General features: G+C 33.4%; 1 protein-coding gene across 1 annotated transcript; it reads right to left on the bottom strand.

Annotated features, from left to right (window-relative positions):
* Nucleotides 1-11,590: 11,590 nt before the first annotated feature.
* Nucleotides 11,591-17,812, bottom strand: LOC132630090 (lipid phosphate phosphatase gamma). Its single transcript, XM_060345623.1, has 2 exons — nucleotides 16,891-17,812; nucleotides 11,591-11,924 (listed from the first exon to the last, which is right to left on the bottom strand). Exon 1 carries the CDS (start codon nucleotides 17,577-17,579, stop codon nucleotides 16,908-16,910), a length of 672 nt encoding a protein of 223 aa, XP_060201606.1. The 5' UTR covers nucleotides 17,580-17,812; the 3' UTR covers nucleotides 11,591-11,924; nucleotides 16,891-16,907.
* Nucleotides 17,813-18,803: the final 991 nt, after the last annotated feature.

Here is an 18,803-nt window from a genome sequence, read left to right as displayed (position 1 = left end):
TAAAATTCTTGAAACAACAACTATTGTTGTTCCCACAACTTCAACAGTTGTTCCAATATTTAATAATCATAACTAAGTTAATATTTCACTATATTAAAAAGATCTTACTGGTTCAAGTTCGATACTACGTGTCCCAACAATTATTGCAGTTGTGGACCAACTTAACTAGTTATTGGGACAACTTCAGCAGTTGTCCATCAATGGCAGTAGTTATTGAGACAACTTTAGCATTTGTTCCAACAACTACAATAGACGTTGGGGACCTATAATCATTCGTATTATAGATTCTTAATAATTCTTGTCTTTTTATATTTCAGGTACGATGTAATGACCTCAAAGATTGCTAAGTTTGTTATATAACTTAATGTGTAGGGAAGAAAGATATTTTATTTGTCATAAGTATTTGACGTTGCTATTATTACTGATCTAAGTTTAACAAACAGCCTTGATGTATATTTAAGAGCTTGTGGTAACAAGTCATTGTATGAATTATGTTGCATTAATGGAGTCATTTTATTACAGTAGTCACACGTGTTAAAATTATTATTGAGTTTTTTCAATAACTTCGGTAGTTGTCCCATAATTACTAATGTAGTTGTCGGACAACCTTCAGAAGTTGTTGGAAAATTCTGTTAGAGATAAGCCAACAACTTTAGCAGTTGTCGTACAACTAGAGTAGTTGTCGAACAACAACTAAAATTGTTGGAACAGCAAAGCCAGTTGTCGGAACAACTTCTATAGTTGTTGCCACAACTAAAGTAATTGTTGGGCATAAATGTAGTAACTCAATGATAATTGAAGATAGATCAAGTGATTCTATGAATTATTACATATAAGCTAAGTGATTTAATGAAAATTGATGATCAATTAAGCTAAATTATGAATTATTAAGGATAAATGTAGTGATTCAATGACAATTGAAGATCGGTTGATCTATTCTATGAATTATTGCACACAAACTAAGTGATTTAATAAAAATTGAAAATCAATTGAGTCATTCGATAAATTATTAAGGATAAACATAGTGATTGAATAACAATTGAAGATCGCTTGAGTGCTTCTATGAATGATCACATATAAATTAAGCGATTTAACCACAATTAATGATCAATTGAGCTATACTATGATTAAGTAAGGATAAACGTGGTAATTCAGTGACAATTAAAGATCGATCCAGCAATTTTATGCGTTATTACACATAAACTAAATGATTTAATGACATTGATGGTCAATTGAGTCATTTTATGACTTATGAAGGATAAATGTAGTGATATAATGACAATTGATGCTCAATTGAATCATTCTATGTATTATTAAGAATAAACGTAGTGATTCAAAGATAATTGAAGATCGATTGAGTCATTCTACGAGTTATTGCACATAAACAAAGTGATATAACGACAATTGATTATCAACTAAACCATTCTATAAATTAAAGATGAACATAGCGATCCAATAACAATTGAAGATCGATTGAACAATAATATGAATTATTACACATAAAATAAGTAATTTAACGAAAATTAATGATCAATTGTTCCATGTTATAAACAAATGTAGTGATTTGATAGCAATTGAAGTCGATGGAGTGATTGTATGAATTATTACGCATAAACAAAGTAATTTAATGAAAATTAATTATCAACTGAGCCATAATGCAAATTATTAAGGATAAAGTAGTGATTCGATAACAATTAAAGAAAGGTTGAGTGACTGTATTGAGCATTACACAAAAACGAAGTAATAATAAAAATTGATGATCACTCGAGCCATATTATGAATAATTTTGGATAAACATAGTGGTTCAGTAAGAATTGAAGGTCGATCAAGTGGTTCTATAGTTATGTTTGGCATAAACATAGCAATTCAATAACAATTGAAGTTTGAGTGACTTTATGAAATATTACACATAAAGTAAGTAACGTAATGACAATTGATGATCAATCAAGACATTCGATGAATTATTAAATATAATATAGTTATTGTATTAACGATTTTATGAATTATTTAAGAGTTATTAGGATAACTACATAAAATGATGAAATAACTGACATAGTTGTTGGGACAACTAAAGAAATTGTTAAGTATAATATAGTTATTGTATTAACGATTTTATGAATTATTTAAGAGTTATTAGGATAACTACATAAAATGATGAAATAACTGACATAGTTGTTGGGACAACTAAAGAAATTGTTGGAACAACTCAAGCAGTTGATGACATAATTTTAAAAAATTGTTGGTACAATTGAAGCAATTTTTGGGCAACTATATAAATTATAGGAGCAATTAAAGTAATTGTTAGGACAACTATAAAAAATAACGATTAATTCATTATAATTGAATATCAACAGCGCATACAATGCATAGTAAAATACTAGCTAAGAGATTTAGCGATAGTTGAAGATTAATCGAGTGATTCAACATATTATTAGACATAAACTTATTGATTTGGTTATAATTGAACATTAATCAAGTGATTATACACATAGTAAAATATTAACTTAAAGATTATAATTATTAAATATTGAAACAACTTCGACAGATGATGGAACAACTATTGAAGTTATGGGAACAATTATCGTAGTTGTGGGAACAACAATAGTTGTTAACTTTAATATTACGTGTTACAACAACTTTAACAGTTGTCCAGCAACTAATGTAGTTGTCCAACAACTAATGTAATTGTCCAACAACTCCCGTAGTTGTTCGCGACTGTAAAAGTTTATTTACTGGTTCTAAAATTTATTTTCAAAAATCACTCAAATCACCATTGAATAATCTCAAATTTGATATTTAGTTTCTCTCAGGTGTTTACAATGATTTTCAAGAACACCCAGTCAAAATAATAAACAATTTTCAGATCCGAATTTTCAACTTCAACAAACCCAACAATGGAGTTTTAATTTTTCTTACTCCAAATCTCCTTCCAAGTAGTGTTTTAACAACCTATTTAAGCACAAATAAATAATATCTACTTGATTATGCAACAATTCACCAATTATTTTCGAATTTCAACAACAAATTTATAACCCAAAAGCTTCATAACTCAATAATGGAAGAATTTTTTTTTTTAGGCAATTTTTAATTTTGATGGGGTTAAAATGAAAACAAATAAAGTTTGGCTGCTGGGAAAAGTATTTTTTAATGAGGTTTGACCTCAATAACACTAACCATTTATTTGTCACTCCTACCTAATATTTAAAACTTGAAGGACTCCCACTTAATTGTCAAACTTGTTTGTTACTTTTAATTCATTCTCCCCGGGTTCTTCAAAATCTATAAGTTCTTTGTTGGGCCCCACTTTTACTTGTTAGGGTTTTGTGTAAAGATAACCAAAATAATATTCAAGTTACCTACATAGTTTAGTTCTTTTTTTAAAAAAAAATTATCAAGTCATTCAAAAACATTTATAGATAAACTTTGTTGGAATTATTTATTCCTGTTGTAGAATTCCTACGTAGTTAATGCAATGGTTACAATAAAAATGTCTTGATTCATTCTCTTGACATTAAGTGTGACTATATAATGAATCATTATTCCATATTCGTTACTGACTCTTCAATTCCAGTTTAAAAGACTGATTTATTGTTGATTTGAATAGCCAGATTAATGGCTTATTAACTTCTCTTTAATGGTTGAGTTAATGGCTAAATAATATCCTCTTTGACCCTTCAGATTTCCAACCTATATAAATTAGCCTTCTTGGTGAGTTACTTACGTACAGAAAAATTCCTTCTCCTCTTCTTTTCTTGTGTTATTTTCTGGGAAATTGGTTTGAACAAATTTCAAATTTCCAGCCACTATTGCAAGTGTTTGGGAGTGCTGTGAAATCTTGGGGAGTGACCGGCCTTAATGATTTGCATCAGAGTAGGGCCGAAATCCCTTTCAAAGGCAGTGTTAATCTGATAAGTTGATTCTATCCTTTTGTTTGTTTTACTTAATATTTCCTACAAACTTCACTAGAATGTGAAATGTGTAATTTTAAAGATAATACAAGTTACATGTTACTAACACCCTGTGCGCACCCAAAAGATAGATGCTGCGGGTTTCCTTGTCATAAAAAAAAATGATGATGTAATTACTTAAACATGCATAAAATTTAAACTCATTTGATCGAATTTTTTTTCCCAAAAAGATCGCATATATTGTAATTGCATGTTCATAATAAAACTCAAACATTACCACTTTTCAATTTATGTAATTGAAAATAATCATTATCTTGAAATTTTCATAATAATAGGAGTAACTATTTTTTAAAGATAAGACCGGAAAGAGATCAGTATAGGGCTTGTTTGATATGGAGGATGGGATAGAAAAGGATGGAGCATGTATTGGGAAATCTCATGGGATTGGCGGTCAATAGTTAATCCCACCATTTTAGTGCATGAAATTGTTATCCCTTATCCCATCAACCACGCATAGAATACAATAATTTCGCACTTTATCCCAAAATTGTTATTTCTTGTCCTGCATATGTCCACATACATTTGGGCATATTAAAATTTTAAAATATATTTTTAACCAAGTGTTTTTTGTCTCTTATTAAGACCAGTAGTTAAAATCATCGGACAAGCAAAAAAATGTACAAATTCCTATAGCATTGTGATATCAATCAAAAACCATGATAATATAAATCAACTTATGTAACGGACAATCACTTGAGAAAACTCAAATGCATTTCCATATTCTTTCTTTGTTTATATTTGACAAATTCCACCAAAAAGCCCATAACTACAGACATTTGTACTGCAACTGATGGATGGATTAAGCTGCTGCATCCAACACATTTACTTTCATGTCTATTCTTTCTATCAGAAGAAACCTTCATTCTCATATTGCAAATGCTGCAACCATTTCATCTCATTATATTTAATTTGCTACAATCGGAGCTCCGTTCCAAATTCATTAACATAGATGGTTTGTATCCACTCGAGTTCTTTGATAAGTACTGTTGGTGATCTTGCAGTGAAATTACAATTACAATTGAAAAATCACAATGAAGCAATAAAAATTTTTATGGCTGAGGCGCGGATATCTCGCTCTCTTTAAGGAGATTCAAGCCCACTGCAGCAAATTTACCGGTCCAGCAGTAATCTTTCTGACTTGTCCCCTCCAGGATACAACAGCCCGAACACGTCGTATAACTCAACGAACTCTGGACAAGATGTTGAGTCCAAAGTTCCACCAAAAGAACACCTTCCTTCAACTAATAAACTCTTTTATTTTTCACTTTCCTCACTTTTCCTCTCTACACCCACAAGTTAAGGATTGAACTTATTTTTTCTTGAATGTATAAATGGTGAATCATAATTCATCCTTTTATAATGGATGAAAATGTGAAAAACTTGTTCAACAAAAAATGTGAAAAACATTGTCACATTTTTTTACTACAAAGCAATGTGAAACTAAGACCAAATATGTTCATATGGTGGCTACCATGGTCTTCACATTTTTTTCCACAAAAAATGTGAAAGATATGGTCAACTTTTGTGGCTACCCAAATGAAAATAAAATTACATGGCAAGGCACAAAACATGTGAGGAATTTGGACAAAATTTGAAAGATATTTGCAATATTAAAATGCTCAAAACCTAACAATCCCCCACTCATTTTAATATTAACATAAGAGAGTTTATCAACTGAAGGTAGATTAATATGCATAATGAAAGTGTGCTCTGCATTGAACCTCCACTTAGTAAAACAATAATCTTTACTCCAGAGCCGTAGTGGTCTCAGACTTGAACTAAGACTGCTTTAGGGAAATAAAGAATTACTGCTTACACATAATAATCAAGATGTTGACATGAGCTTTAATAGCCAGCACATTACGGCCTTGTGCTATCCCGGTTTTCATGAGTGCTTTTGAGAACGAGCCCAATTCTCATAGAAAGCGGCCTACTTCCACACTCACATAGGTGAAATCTGTCAAGAGTGCTTCTGTAACTTAACACCCCACTCATACGAGCTACAGAGTTTCATTAAGAGTTTATAAACTCAACCTCCACAAATTGTTATAGAATAATGCACTTACATCATAGGGAGGAAATAAATAAAATAGTGCATTTTTCTCAACAAGTCATCATATGATTCGTTTTTTCCCATTGAACCTGGTTATAGGATCTCTAGTCCCCAGGTTGGGTTTCCTCATATACGACTCATGAATTTATGGGCTTCAATCCCATCCCCCTCGATATGCTCCAGACCTTTTCTCTTGCCAAGGCCTTGGTTAGTGGATCTGCAAGATTATCACAAGATTTGACATAATCAACATTAATGGTACCACTTGTCAAATATGATCTCACAGTACTGTGTTTTCTCCTTATAGATCTGGATTTACCGTTATAATAACGGTTTTGAACTCTACCAATTGCAGCGGTGCTATCACAATGAATTAAAATAGGAGGAATTGGTTTTTCAAAATAAGGAATTTGAAATAATAAATCTCTTAACCAATTCGCTTCTTCAGTAGCTGAAGCTAAAGCAATTAGTTCAGCCTCCATGGTAGAGTTAGCAATAATAGTTTGCTTTTTTTATTTCCAACAAATAGCACCACCTGCCAACGTAAAGATATAACCAGTGGTAGAACAGGAATCACCAGATAAAGTGTTCCAATCTGCATCAGTAAAGCCTTCAAGTACAGCAAGATATTTTTTATAAAACAAGCCATAGGTTTTTGTACCAACTAAATATTTCATAACTCTCGTTATGGCATGCCAATGTTCACTACCTGGCTTGCTTGTAAACCTGCTATGTACTCCAACTGCATACGCAATATCAGGCCTAGTGCAATCAGTCACATATCTCAAACTTCCAATTAAGCTAGCACATTCCTTTTGATTTATCACATCATTGTCACTTTGAACAGGAAACAAGTGAACACTTGAATCAAAAGGAGTTATAACATGCTTGCAATCAAGAAAATTATATTTTTTCAATATTTTCTCAACATAATGTGACTGGTCAAGGAATATTCCATCACATGTTTTAGTAATTTTTATTCCAAGAATTAAATTTGCCTCACCAAGATCTTTCATGTCAAAATGGCTTCTAAGAATATTTTTAGTTTCATCAATAACATTCATGTTAGAGCCAAAGATCAATAAATCATCAACATAGAGGCAAACAATAACATGTGAATTATTCCAAGAATTATGATAGATGCACTTATCACATTCGTTTGTTTTAAAACCATTTTCAATCATGCAGGAATCAAATTTCTCATGCCATTGCTTTGGTGCCTGTTTCAAGCCATATAGGGATTTAGTAAGTTTACACACTTTGCTTTCTTGGCCTGCTTCAATAAAACCTTCGGGTTGTTCTATATAAATTTCCTCATTTAGGTCCCCATATAAAAAAGCAGTTTTTACATCGATTTGGTGAATGTGCAAATCAAAAATTGCAGCAATAGCAATTAAAAGCCTTATGGATGTAATTCTAGTTACCGGAGAAAAAGTATCAAAAAATTCTAGGCCTTCTAGTTGTTTAAAACCTTTAGCAACTAGTCTAGCCTTATATTTATCAACAGAGTCATCCGGTTTTAACTTTTTTCTAAGGACCCATTTACACCCAATTGTTTTACAACCCGGTGGTAAATCAACTAACTTCCAGGTTTTATTGGAAATAAGTGACTCCATTTCATCATTTACAGCCTCTTTCCAAAAAATAGCATCATGTGAAGATAAAGCTTCTTGTAAATTGAGAGGGTCATCTCCAACATTAAAAACATAAAAATCAGGACCAAGATCTTTTTCTACTCTAGCTCTTTTGCTTCTTCTTAATTCAAAATCATCACTTTCTTTATTTTTCAAAACAGAAGTAGAAGAGCTAGGTAGTGACAAAATATTTTCATTAGTCCTATGACCCCCACTATTTTTAGAATCAAATGGAAATTTGTTTTCATGAAAAATAGCATTTCCTGATTCTATTAGTATATTATCTTCAAGGCTAAAAAATCTATAAGCTGTACTATTTGAAGCATAACCAAGAAAAGCACAAGTAGTAACTTTTTTACCCAATTTACTTATTTTGGGATCCATTAGCCTTACATAAGCTAGACAACCCCAAACTCTTAGATATCCCAAATTTGGCTTGTGACCTCTCCACAACTCAAATGGTGTTAATTTAGTCTTTTTATGAGACACACGATTCAACACATAACAAGCAGTTAAAATAGCTTCACCCCAAAAATTTAAAGGTGCACTAGACTCAATAAGCATGGCATTTGTCAACTCAACCAAAGTTCTATTTTTTCTCTCCGCTACACCATTAGATGCAGGAGAGTAAGGTGGAGTAGTTTCATGAATTATTCCCAATGATCTAACAAAAGAATTAAATTCGTTAGACTCATATTCACGACCTCTATCACTTCTAATTCTTTTTATTTTTCTACCAAACTGATTTTCAACTTCATGGAGATAAATTTTAAAATTTTCAAAAGCATCACTTTTATTTTTCATCAAGAAAACATATGTATACTTAGAAAAGTCATCAATAAAAGTGATAAAATATCTATTTCCTCCACGAGTTAAAATTCCTCCAAGTTCACAAATATCAGTATGTATTAACTCTAATAATTCAGTTTTTCTGTCAACTTGGAAATGAGGCCTTTTTGTGATTTTGGCTTTACTACAAGCCTCACATTTTTCAAAATCCTTTTTAATCATTGGGATTAATCCTAAACTACTCATGATTCCCACATAACGATTATTAATATGACACAAACGAGCATGCCAAAAATTAGTGGAAGAAAGCATGTAAACAGAATTAGTAATTTTATTCATCGCAACATTCAACTTGAACATCCCATCACAAGCATACCCCTTTCCCACAAAAATACCTTTTTTCACTATTACATATTGATCAGATTCAATAATCTGTTTGAAGCCTGCTTTATTAAGAAGAAAACTAGACATCAAATTTTTTCTCATGGAAGGAGTAAAAAGCACATCTTTTAGAGTTAACTCCCTTCCTGAGGTAAAGCTCAACTCGACATCTCCCTTTCCAAGCACTTGAGTAGTGTGAGAATCATCAAGCATGATGGTTTTGGGCTCCTCAAATGGAGTATACACTTTGAACCAATCTTTGTCATAGCAGACATGACGGTTTGCACCAGAATCAGCCCACCATCCATCAACATTTTCAACCATATTTATGTCTGTTATCACCGCCACAAGTGGCTCTTCGGTAACGTTCGCCTGAGGTGTAGGACCACGTTTCCGAAACTTGCAAAATCGAGCAATATGCCCACTCTTGCCACAGACAAAGCATGGTCCTCTATTTTGTGCTTGTTGATTTTGTGCTTGGTTCATATCACCATTATTTTTCTTGGGAGGTCTACCGTTATTTTTCTTAAATATTTTCTTCTTAGGCTTCATTGAGGTATTTTTGTTAGCATTAGGAGCAGCATTATTTGAAGTAATTAAATTTACCTTATTTGTGACGGGTTGTAAGTTGCTCTCTTCCGTTTGCAAAAGTGCATCTTGGCCCCTTGCTTCTTCCTCCATGCGGATTCGCATAATCAACGTCTCAAGAGAGGTTTCCTTTTGTTTGTGGCGCATATTTTTTTTTAAATTCCTTCCATGAAGGTGGAAGTTTATCTATTATGCCACAAACAATAAGGTTATCTCCAATTTTTATATCCTCGGACCTGAGCTCTCCAACGATCATTATAAAATCTTGGGCTTGGTCTGCCACTGATTTGTTGTCCACCATTTGGAAACGAAAAAATCTACTAGCAGCATATTTTTTCGCTCCAGCCTCCTCGGTATCATATTTACTCTGCAACGCTTTCCATATTTTCTTTGCAGTAGAGTAAGTTCTATCATAATAATCATAAAAATTATCTGATAGACAATTAAGTAAATAATACCGACACTTGTATGAATCTTCATCGTACTGTTCAGTTTTTTCTTGAAGAGAAATAAGTTCTTCATCATTCATGGAAGTGTTGTCTATTTTATTTGGATTCTTCTCAGTTAACACATAAGAAACATTGAGAAGACTTAAGTAGAAAAGTACTTTATCCTTCCATCTCTTAAAGTGAGTACCGTTGAACCGAAATGGCTTGTTAAGATCTCCTACTTTGACATCCGCCGATTTTTCAATTGTAGCCATTTGAATTCTCCTTAAAGTTGTTGGTGATCTTGCAGTGAAATTACAATTACAATTGAAAAATCACAATGAAGCAATAAAATTTTTTATGGCTGAGGCGCGGATATCTCGCTCTCTTTAAGGAGATTCAAGCCCACTGCAGCAAATTTACCGGTCCAGCAGTAATCTTTCTGACTTGTCCCCTCCAGGATACAACAGCCCGAACACGTCGTATAACTCAACGAACTCTGGACAAGATGTTGAGTCCAAAGCTCCACCAAAAGAACACCTTCCTTCAACTAATAAACTCTTTTATTTTTCACTTTCCTCACTTTTCCTCTCTACACCCACAAGTTAAGGATTGAACTTATTTTTTCTTGAATGTATAAATGGTGAATCATAATTCATCCTTTTATAATGGATGAAAATGTGAAACACTTGTTCAACAAAAAATGTGAAAAACATTGTCACATTTTTTTACTACAAAGCAATGTGAAACTAAGACCAAATATGTTCATATGGTGGCTACCATGTTCATATGGTGGCTACCATGGTCTTCACATTTTTTTCCACAAAAAATGTGAAAGATATGGTCAACTTTTGTGGCTACCCAAATGAAAATAAAATTACATGGCAAGGCACAAAACATGTGAGGAATTTGGACAAAATTTGAAAGATATTTGCAATATTAAAATGCTCAAAACCTAACAAGTACGATGTTTGTTTGTTTTTTTTTAGGTGTGATGACGAGAGAACCCGCAGCAGCTACTCTTCGGGTGGGCACCGGATAAACCCAGCTCCTGTGCAAGCTGTTGTAGGCAGGGTACTTTGTACCTAAGACCTCCATTATGAAAGTCTAACTGAGCCACCCTTGCATGTAATTATGACGCTTTTCGATGTCGAAATTTAAGTGGAATGGTCAATTTTTGAATAGATAATTAAAATTTAACTATCATATCAAATGTATTGAACAGTATACATTCTAGGACGAAAATATTCGTTAAACTTATAAAAATTCAAACTCCAAAGGTTTTTCCTAGAGCTTTGAAATAGGCACCATGAGTGAAATAATGATTAAATAGGTGTCATAAATTCAGAAGTGAAATATAACGTAAAAATGATTGTTTCACTCATGATATTTCTTTTGAACTCAAAAACAATGTTTGGAGCTACAATAAACATTGGTATAAATATATTTTTTATAAATGAAACTCCGAGATTGTGTCTTGAAAATCCAGGATTTTATATAAAAGGACCCAAACTCAATAAAAGCTCCTAGAGTTCGAACTGATAAAAGTTAAAATTCATGATCCTAAAATTTGAACCCGGCTAAAGCTTGATTAGCAGTTAAAAAGATGTCCATTTGCCCATATGTCACCTTTTTAATGGTCATTGCCTCATTGGGATTTTTGCTTTACCTTTAAATAGTAATTGTGCATGTTTGGAAAACTAAGTAGTCACTATGAGATAGACATGCAAGCAAATTAAAAGAAAAAAGTGACAAAGCAAGCAATTCCTTGCAAAATGAGAAATACAGCTCCCAAGTCAAATTTTAAACACAGTTGCATCACCATATATGATATCAAAACATATGTAAGGGTGATATATCAGCATCTAATTCAGCATGAAGAAAATATAGTTTATACAAATATTGGTCCAAATGAGAATCTATCAGCACAACTACTAATGGTAAAAGATCAGTAACAAAAGGCAGCTCATCCAAACTTTTGAATTCTTTTCACAAAAAGACTTGCACAGAGCATAAACCTCCAAACGATCAAGTTCGAGTTGGTCAAGCTGTTCCAACCTCAAGTTTCACTCTGTTGGAATATCTACAACAGTCAAAGGAGAAAGAAATAAAAAAACTGGTCTGAAGTAATGAAATAGAAATATTAGCATGAACAAGTATTAACATCTATTTCAACGCATAGTACAAGAAGGAGAAGGGTAATGCTTTAATAAGTTCCATCACAAACTGTTCCACTCCTTCCTCCTCAACAATCATTCATTCTGGAACATATTTAAGAATAGACTCCACTTGTACCAGCAAAATGAATTTAAAGCGATGATTCAAAAAAAAAAAACTCTTGGTCTAATCTCATGTTGCACTATACGGTTATCACATCCTGTAATTTGATTTGATTTGTTAAGATAACAGATATTGCGTCAAAGCTATCTTATGAGTAGAGGATTTTCCAAAAACATATAAGGAAGATAACCATCTATTCCCTCAACCAATGTGGGACACTTAACATCCCATCCCCGGTGAGCAAGGACTGGATATCTATTGCATGGGCAATATGATATGGAGGTAAAAAGTTGAAGTTTGGATAACTCTTTTTTTTTTTTAATTTTTTTTTTTTTATAGTTTCAAAAAAAGAAAGTGAAGAATGGCCCTAAATAAACTCTAAAAGCTAACTCATAAGGCGGGGCGTTGCCTAAAAATATATAAAGACAATGGTCCATTTCCTCAACTTATGTGGAACACTTAATATGATTATTTTATGCCTTTCTACACTTTTAAAATTAAGCGTAACACTTTGTTTTATTTATATTCACCTATGTTTTCCCTTCATCGTGTCATGGAAGCACGAGATGCAGGATACTCCACCAATCTTTAGAATAAGTGCAATAAAGATGCCGCTATGCATCTTTGCCTTAAGGAGTAGACTCCCATCTCTTATTTTCTTTTGGTGCACCCATGCAGTTTCCTGTTTGTTTAGAGGATTGGGTGTCCTTTGGACAGAACCATATTTTGAAGGTTATCTGGTTTTGGTATACTTCTTGTATATGGCCAAGTTGGCCTTGTTATTATCAATGAAACCTTTTACTTGGTTTAAAAAAAAAAAAGTGCAATAAAGATGCATTGAGATCCTACTCTTAACTTTTCCATATCTCAATATTCTTCTACCACTGTGTCGTCTTCACAACTCCTAACTTCCACTCGTACTTCTTCGCTAGAAAACTCCTCTCCACGGTCTCACCCACTCCCTTTATCTTCCACGTATTATTTAATGAATGCCCTTTTACCTATGCTCCATCCACGTTCTTATATAATGCTATATAGAGTCCCTTAATTGAACCTCTCACCTTCCCCTCATACTCTACTCCCCAACCTCTAGAAGAAAGGCTGTATGTCGCAACCTCACAAAATCTTATTAATTTTATTAAAGTAATGAGAAAGATCCTCTCATACAATGTGCGTAAAGAGGTATAGAACCTTAGACATGGTCCTTCGCAAGGAACATCCAATCATCAATTAAAGATCCTCTCATACAATGTGCATGAAGAGGTATAGAACCTTAGACATGGTCCTTCGCAAAGAACATCCAATCATCAATTCTAATTGGGTCTCGTATATGCTCCAAAAGTATACCAAAAACAAGGAGAATCAACTAATTTGTACAACGTTACTTTCTACTCCATCAAATGCTCATCAATTTCCATCCTTGCATATTATCCACATGAGTGTTGAATGAACTACATCACTTTGGACAAAATTAAAAACAAATTTGTGCAATTAGAACAATTGTTGGCACTGCATCGCTAACTATTATGTTGTGCGCAACTTCAGTAAATCATATATCACTCTGTAGGAATATCCAAATTGCTAACTATTTGATTTTACTATAAACTATACTTCAAGGCTAGAACTTATCCAAATTCCTCTGAAGGCTTTAAAAGGAAATCTCCAAAAATAATTTTTTTGGATAAATCCAAAAAAGAAAGTTATCTCGCTATAGACATTCTCTAAGCAGAAAGCTTCCGAAATGTTCTCCACCAAACACCTTTTCTTTTGTAAGATGCTTTGGAAACGGAATTCTTGCACAAAAGTTTGTCAGAGAGACTTTGAAGAGAAAAATTAGTCTCAGACAAACCCAAGAGTCTTTGGTAGTTTCAGGGACTATTAGAAACCTCCGCCATCATGAAGCATTTAAAAGATACCAAATTAAATGCCTTTCCAGGAGAACTTTTTGGTAAGGCAAGGTCAAAAGTTCATTTCAGGTATATAAATTAGATGTGCATGTAAGCTTCCTATAGAAGTCTTTTTGGATGAAGAGCTTCCTATAGAAGTCTTTAGGGAAGCATTTCCCTTAAACACCACACAACTTACCTATAGGCCCACCTCACTGCCCTTATGTTGAGGTTAAAGCTAAGGTCCATTGCAAGCTTTGACTGTTGAAGCATAGGTTTGGCTTGACCATGTACCGCATGCAGTCCTCCTATAGGCCTCTAAATCAGTTATTTTCCAATTGTAGCTATGTAACATGGAGAAGTTCCTAAAAAGATTTTCCAGGATACCCATATATTTTCATTTCTAATTACCTGGTAAGGTAAACCTTATCAACTAAGTTTATATATCTTCATTTCTTGGAAAGGTAAACCTTCTCAATTAAGTACATTGAAAAGATAGTGCAGTAAACATCAACATGCATTTTAAAAGATCAAACGGTTGTCACTTGCATGTAAGGTTAACAACCAAAATGTGCAGAAATATAGATAGAATGTAAGACTTCAAATCTTAAAAAATGATGAACCCACTGGTTAGTTTAGTAGCAAAAACGTAAGTTGTTCAGCTACTGGATTTTAATATTAGAATAGAAATGGTTATGCTCATCCAATGTCTCCCATTAGTTTAAACTTTCTCATTCACTCAACCACAGAAGGCATCTTTTTTTCTCTCCAGAATTCTGGTAAATATAAGCAAGTATAAATATGTAACACCCTATGTAGACCTCAATATGCACCGATAAGTAGGTGCGCCAATATGGTGATTAAAGGCGATAGATGGGATTGAGATATACCAAGAGAAAAAATGTCTCCAAAAACCTACAAATACTGGAGTCAGTGTGGACTTAGTTAAGGACAGAACAGAAAGGGAAGTAAACGGTCCATACCGATAATACCAAAGAAGATGCTCCTAATTGAATAAGACCTTGAGGAAAGAGCACACTGAAACTTGATTTTTCATTGTGTCAGTTCAAAATATTTATGCTTCATGGTATGCTTGCAGCTCTATCAGCGATAATTAATTGTGCTCTCTTAATATTCTCTTTCACAATTGATGAATAAAGGAGGCAGCAGAAAGAGGCTGTGGTGATTTACTGGGTTCAATTCTATTGACTTATAATCCTAATAGGTATATGCTAATCGACTCATTACTAGTCTGCTAGAGATAAGTTTAGAAGCCCCCAATCGGCCTTCTGATTCAGCTTCCAGTTCTTCACACATAATAAATAACTTTTCTTGTTCATCCAAAGGTGTGGTCCAGTGGTCAATGAAGTCGGAGGAGAACCATGAAGTCTCAGGTTCAAATCAGCAAAAAAACTAGATGATTTCTTTGCATCTGCTTAAGTCTTGGACGGTAAAGTTACTTGTACCTATGTTGGTGGGAGGCACTAGGTACCCAATAAAACAATCAAGTACATGTAAGTTGGCCCGGATACCACTGCCATCAAATTTAAAATTAATAAATCATCATGGTCTTTCTGTCTGCCTTGACTCACCTCTTCACTTATAAGTGTTGGCTTCATCAATTTTCCCTCTATTTGGCACTTCATATAGCTTTTAAGTCTTTTTCTCAACCAAAGATCATCTTGGAAGTCTTAAAACTTAATAGATTTGCACTCAAACTTAACACTACCAACAACACATCAGAAGGCAAGTTGCCCTTCATTCAACCATACCCGCCATAATATTTTCTTACGATTCGAGGGAGTAACAAAATGATTCCAAGATAGATCAAGATCAACTTCTCACAGATTTGGTTAATAAGGTAGCTCGATTATATTTTGAGTTAACCATGAATTTTCATTATTATGCACTATCCATCCGTAAACCAACACTTGGAGACAAAAATAGCAAAGAATTATCATGATGAATAAATGCCAGCATGATAGTGTGTTAGTGACCCTTTACACTCCAAACATTTTGGCTTTTGTGTGGCAGTTTGCTCAATTGACTGATGTTAGCATCAGCTTGTTCTTGCTTTGAGTAACCAATTAATGGTGGGCACAAAGTATAGTGGGTATGACATACTGCTTTCTTCATAAATGCAAAACTTTCAAATAATAAATGTGCATAATGACAATAGATTCTGGAAAATATAGCAAACCCTGTGGTCTTAAACAAAGAATAAAACTTTGTGCTATCGCATTGAATGATGGACTTAACAAACAATCATGCTGAGAATAAAGTATATAGTCATATCACCAAACAGATTAATCAAAAAGCAGTAAATCCTATCATCAAATATATCAAGGACAGCAATTAAACTAACACAATGTACCTGTAGTTTATTCGCAAAACAAACCTAGTCATACTTCCACCACAGTTATATTTTAACTATAACAACAACTAGCGCCAAGCCCGAACTTATTGGGTCTGCTATAATATGAATCCTCAACATACATTCCGCTCCGCTTGGACTCATTTCATTACGATGCTCAAATAACAATATGTGTTTTTAGACAAACTAAGCGGCCGTTTGGTTGTTGGTTAGAGTTATGCAGGGTTTAGTTATTCATGGAATAGATATTCCATCTTCTACCCTGCATAAATAGTACATAGATTCTCTCATAACTTAGTACACATATTAGTTATGCGAGATTATAAACTGCTACCAAACATGATATTAGTTCTGCTGATTTTAATATATGAATAATTCACTTCCTAGCCAGCAACCAAACGACCCCTGAGGGTTCTCTAACACAAACAGACTATAGGAATCCACACTTCATCATTTAAGCTCATTCAACATCATCAACATAATAAGAAAACGAATATAAACTCTCTTACCAATGAACGACGAGGAATCAATCAGCACGCTTGTAGGACGGGTGTTTCCTTGCAGACCTTGCATTCTCATACTCAAATCTCAAAACATTAGGTATATGAGAAGTATCCTTAACATAAAGAAACCTCCCAAGAGCACTCTCTTCAATAGCAGGGAAAAAACCACTCAACACATTGTTAACAATCCAAAACCAACCCCCACCAAGCACAGTTCCCAAAGCAGCACCAGCAAACACCTGTGCAACAGTATGATATCCCAAATACACCCTCGAATACATTGTCAAAATCGCCATAGGCCAAACCAAAAGAATGACAATCAACATTTGATTTCTACAAATCAACCCCAATTTTCTATAACTCAACAGAGTAACATACACAGCAAAAAAGAACATGTATTGTGAATGACTTGAAGGCCAACCATGTGAATCACACATTTCAAGAAGTGCACAAGTTTCAGGTCTATCTTGTTGAACTGACTTCTTGATTATTTCATTAATGAACTGAGAAATAATAAGACCAATTGCAAACAACATACCTTGAAGTTCTCTACGAAAAATAAAATGAGATATGAAACCACCAAGACTTACAAATACAGGAACTAATGAAACCCATGCTAAAAAATGGCCTAATTGATCACCTTTTTGGTATCTAACATGGGTAAGTGTTACTGCTTTCAATGGATGTTGAGACATGACAAAAGATTGGTTCTTTTTTAGATCTGTGATGTGGGAAATAGTAAAGAAAACACTGTAAAAACACCTTCTTCTTTTTTTGTTTTGGGATTGTTTGAGAATTGTGAAGTGAAATCAAGAATTGGGAAAAGGGACAGGTAGAGATAAGAAAAGGGGTGAGTTGTTGAAGAGGCCAGAAATGTGGGAAAGACTGGAAGGAAGGAAGGTGGAACTATGCCATGTGTTTAAAGATTGAACAAGAGATCTATAGACAAGTGTCCTTAGGTAAACCTCCAGCAATTTATCAATTTTTGTTGTCTAAGTTTCAATTTATGTGACATTATTTGACAAGCACGGAGTTTGAAGAAAATAAAGGCTTTTAAAATTTATAGTTCAAAATAAGTTTCAGATATTTATGTGACTGTAAATCATCTTATAAAGTTAAATAAATTAAAAAAGAACACGTGTCGCATAAATTTGGACGAGGAGAGTATATTCTTAGTAGAACTACCAAAAATTCTGAAGTTATTGCCCCAATTATTTTAGATTCCCGTTGTGTATGATTTTCATAAAGAGTATACTCGAATCTCACACCTCTAATTAAAAATGAAAGAGTTTTATTTATCTCGTTGCACCCATTGATCTTATTTACCTAAACTTTATAATATCTAAATAAAATAATGTTAAGGAGCTAAAAAAGTTTCAAGTATAATTAGAAATGAAATAACAACAAAGAGTTGCATAAAGTTGTCAAAACCATAGGATGAAGAAACCTTTAAAGAACACAAGAGTGCTAAGAAGACTACTAGTAAAGATAGGAGAAGCTCTAAGTGGTCATTTAGTAATTCTGGGACTAATTTATTCCATCTCTTGGGACTAATTTATCTCATTTAGGAGATGGATAAAATAATCTCAGGATTAATGGGATAAGATGGGATATCTCATCTTTAAGTTTGGAATGCACTTTCTACTTTGTTTGTTACAAAAATTGATACCTTCTACCAAACATGGTACAAAATTAATCCCACAGTTAGTGTTGGGATATCCCAGCTAATACCGTATACCAAACGACCTATAAATGACTTGTATCAAAAGCAAGGAACACGAGAAGGGGACATTTTTTGTTTAAACTAGCATGTTAGGAGAGAGAAAAAGTAAGGATTAAATTAAATAAAATGTATTAAGGATGATTCTCAAGTGTTGACAGGAGATAACGAGATCAAGGAAAAATGGAGAGATTATTTT

This window comes from Lycium barbarum, chromosome 3, assembly GCF_019175385.1.
Source record: "Lycium barbarum isolate Lr01 chromosome 3, ASM1917538v2, whole genome shotgun sequence".
NCBI classification, from domain to species: domain Eukaryota; kingdom Viridiplantae; phylum Streptophyta; class Magnoliopsida; order Solanales; family Solanaceae; genus Lycium; species Lycium barbarum.
Note: the sequence above shows the minus strand (reverse complement) of the source record. Positions and strands in the feature narration are given on the sequence as shown.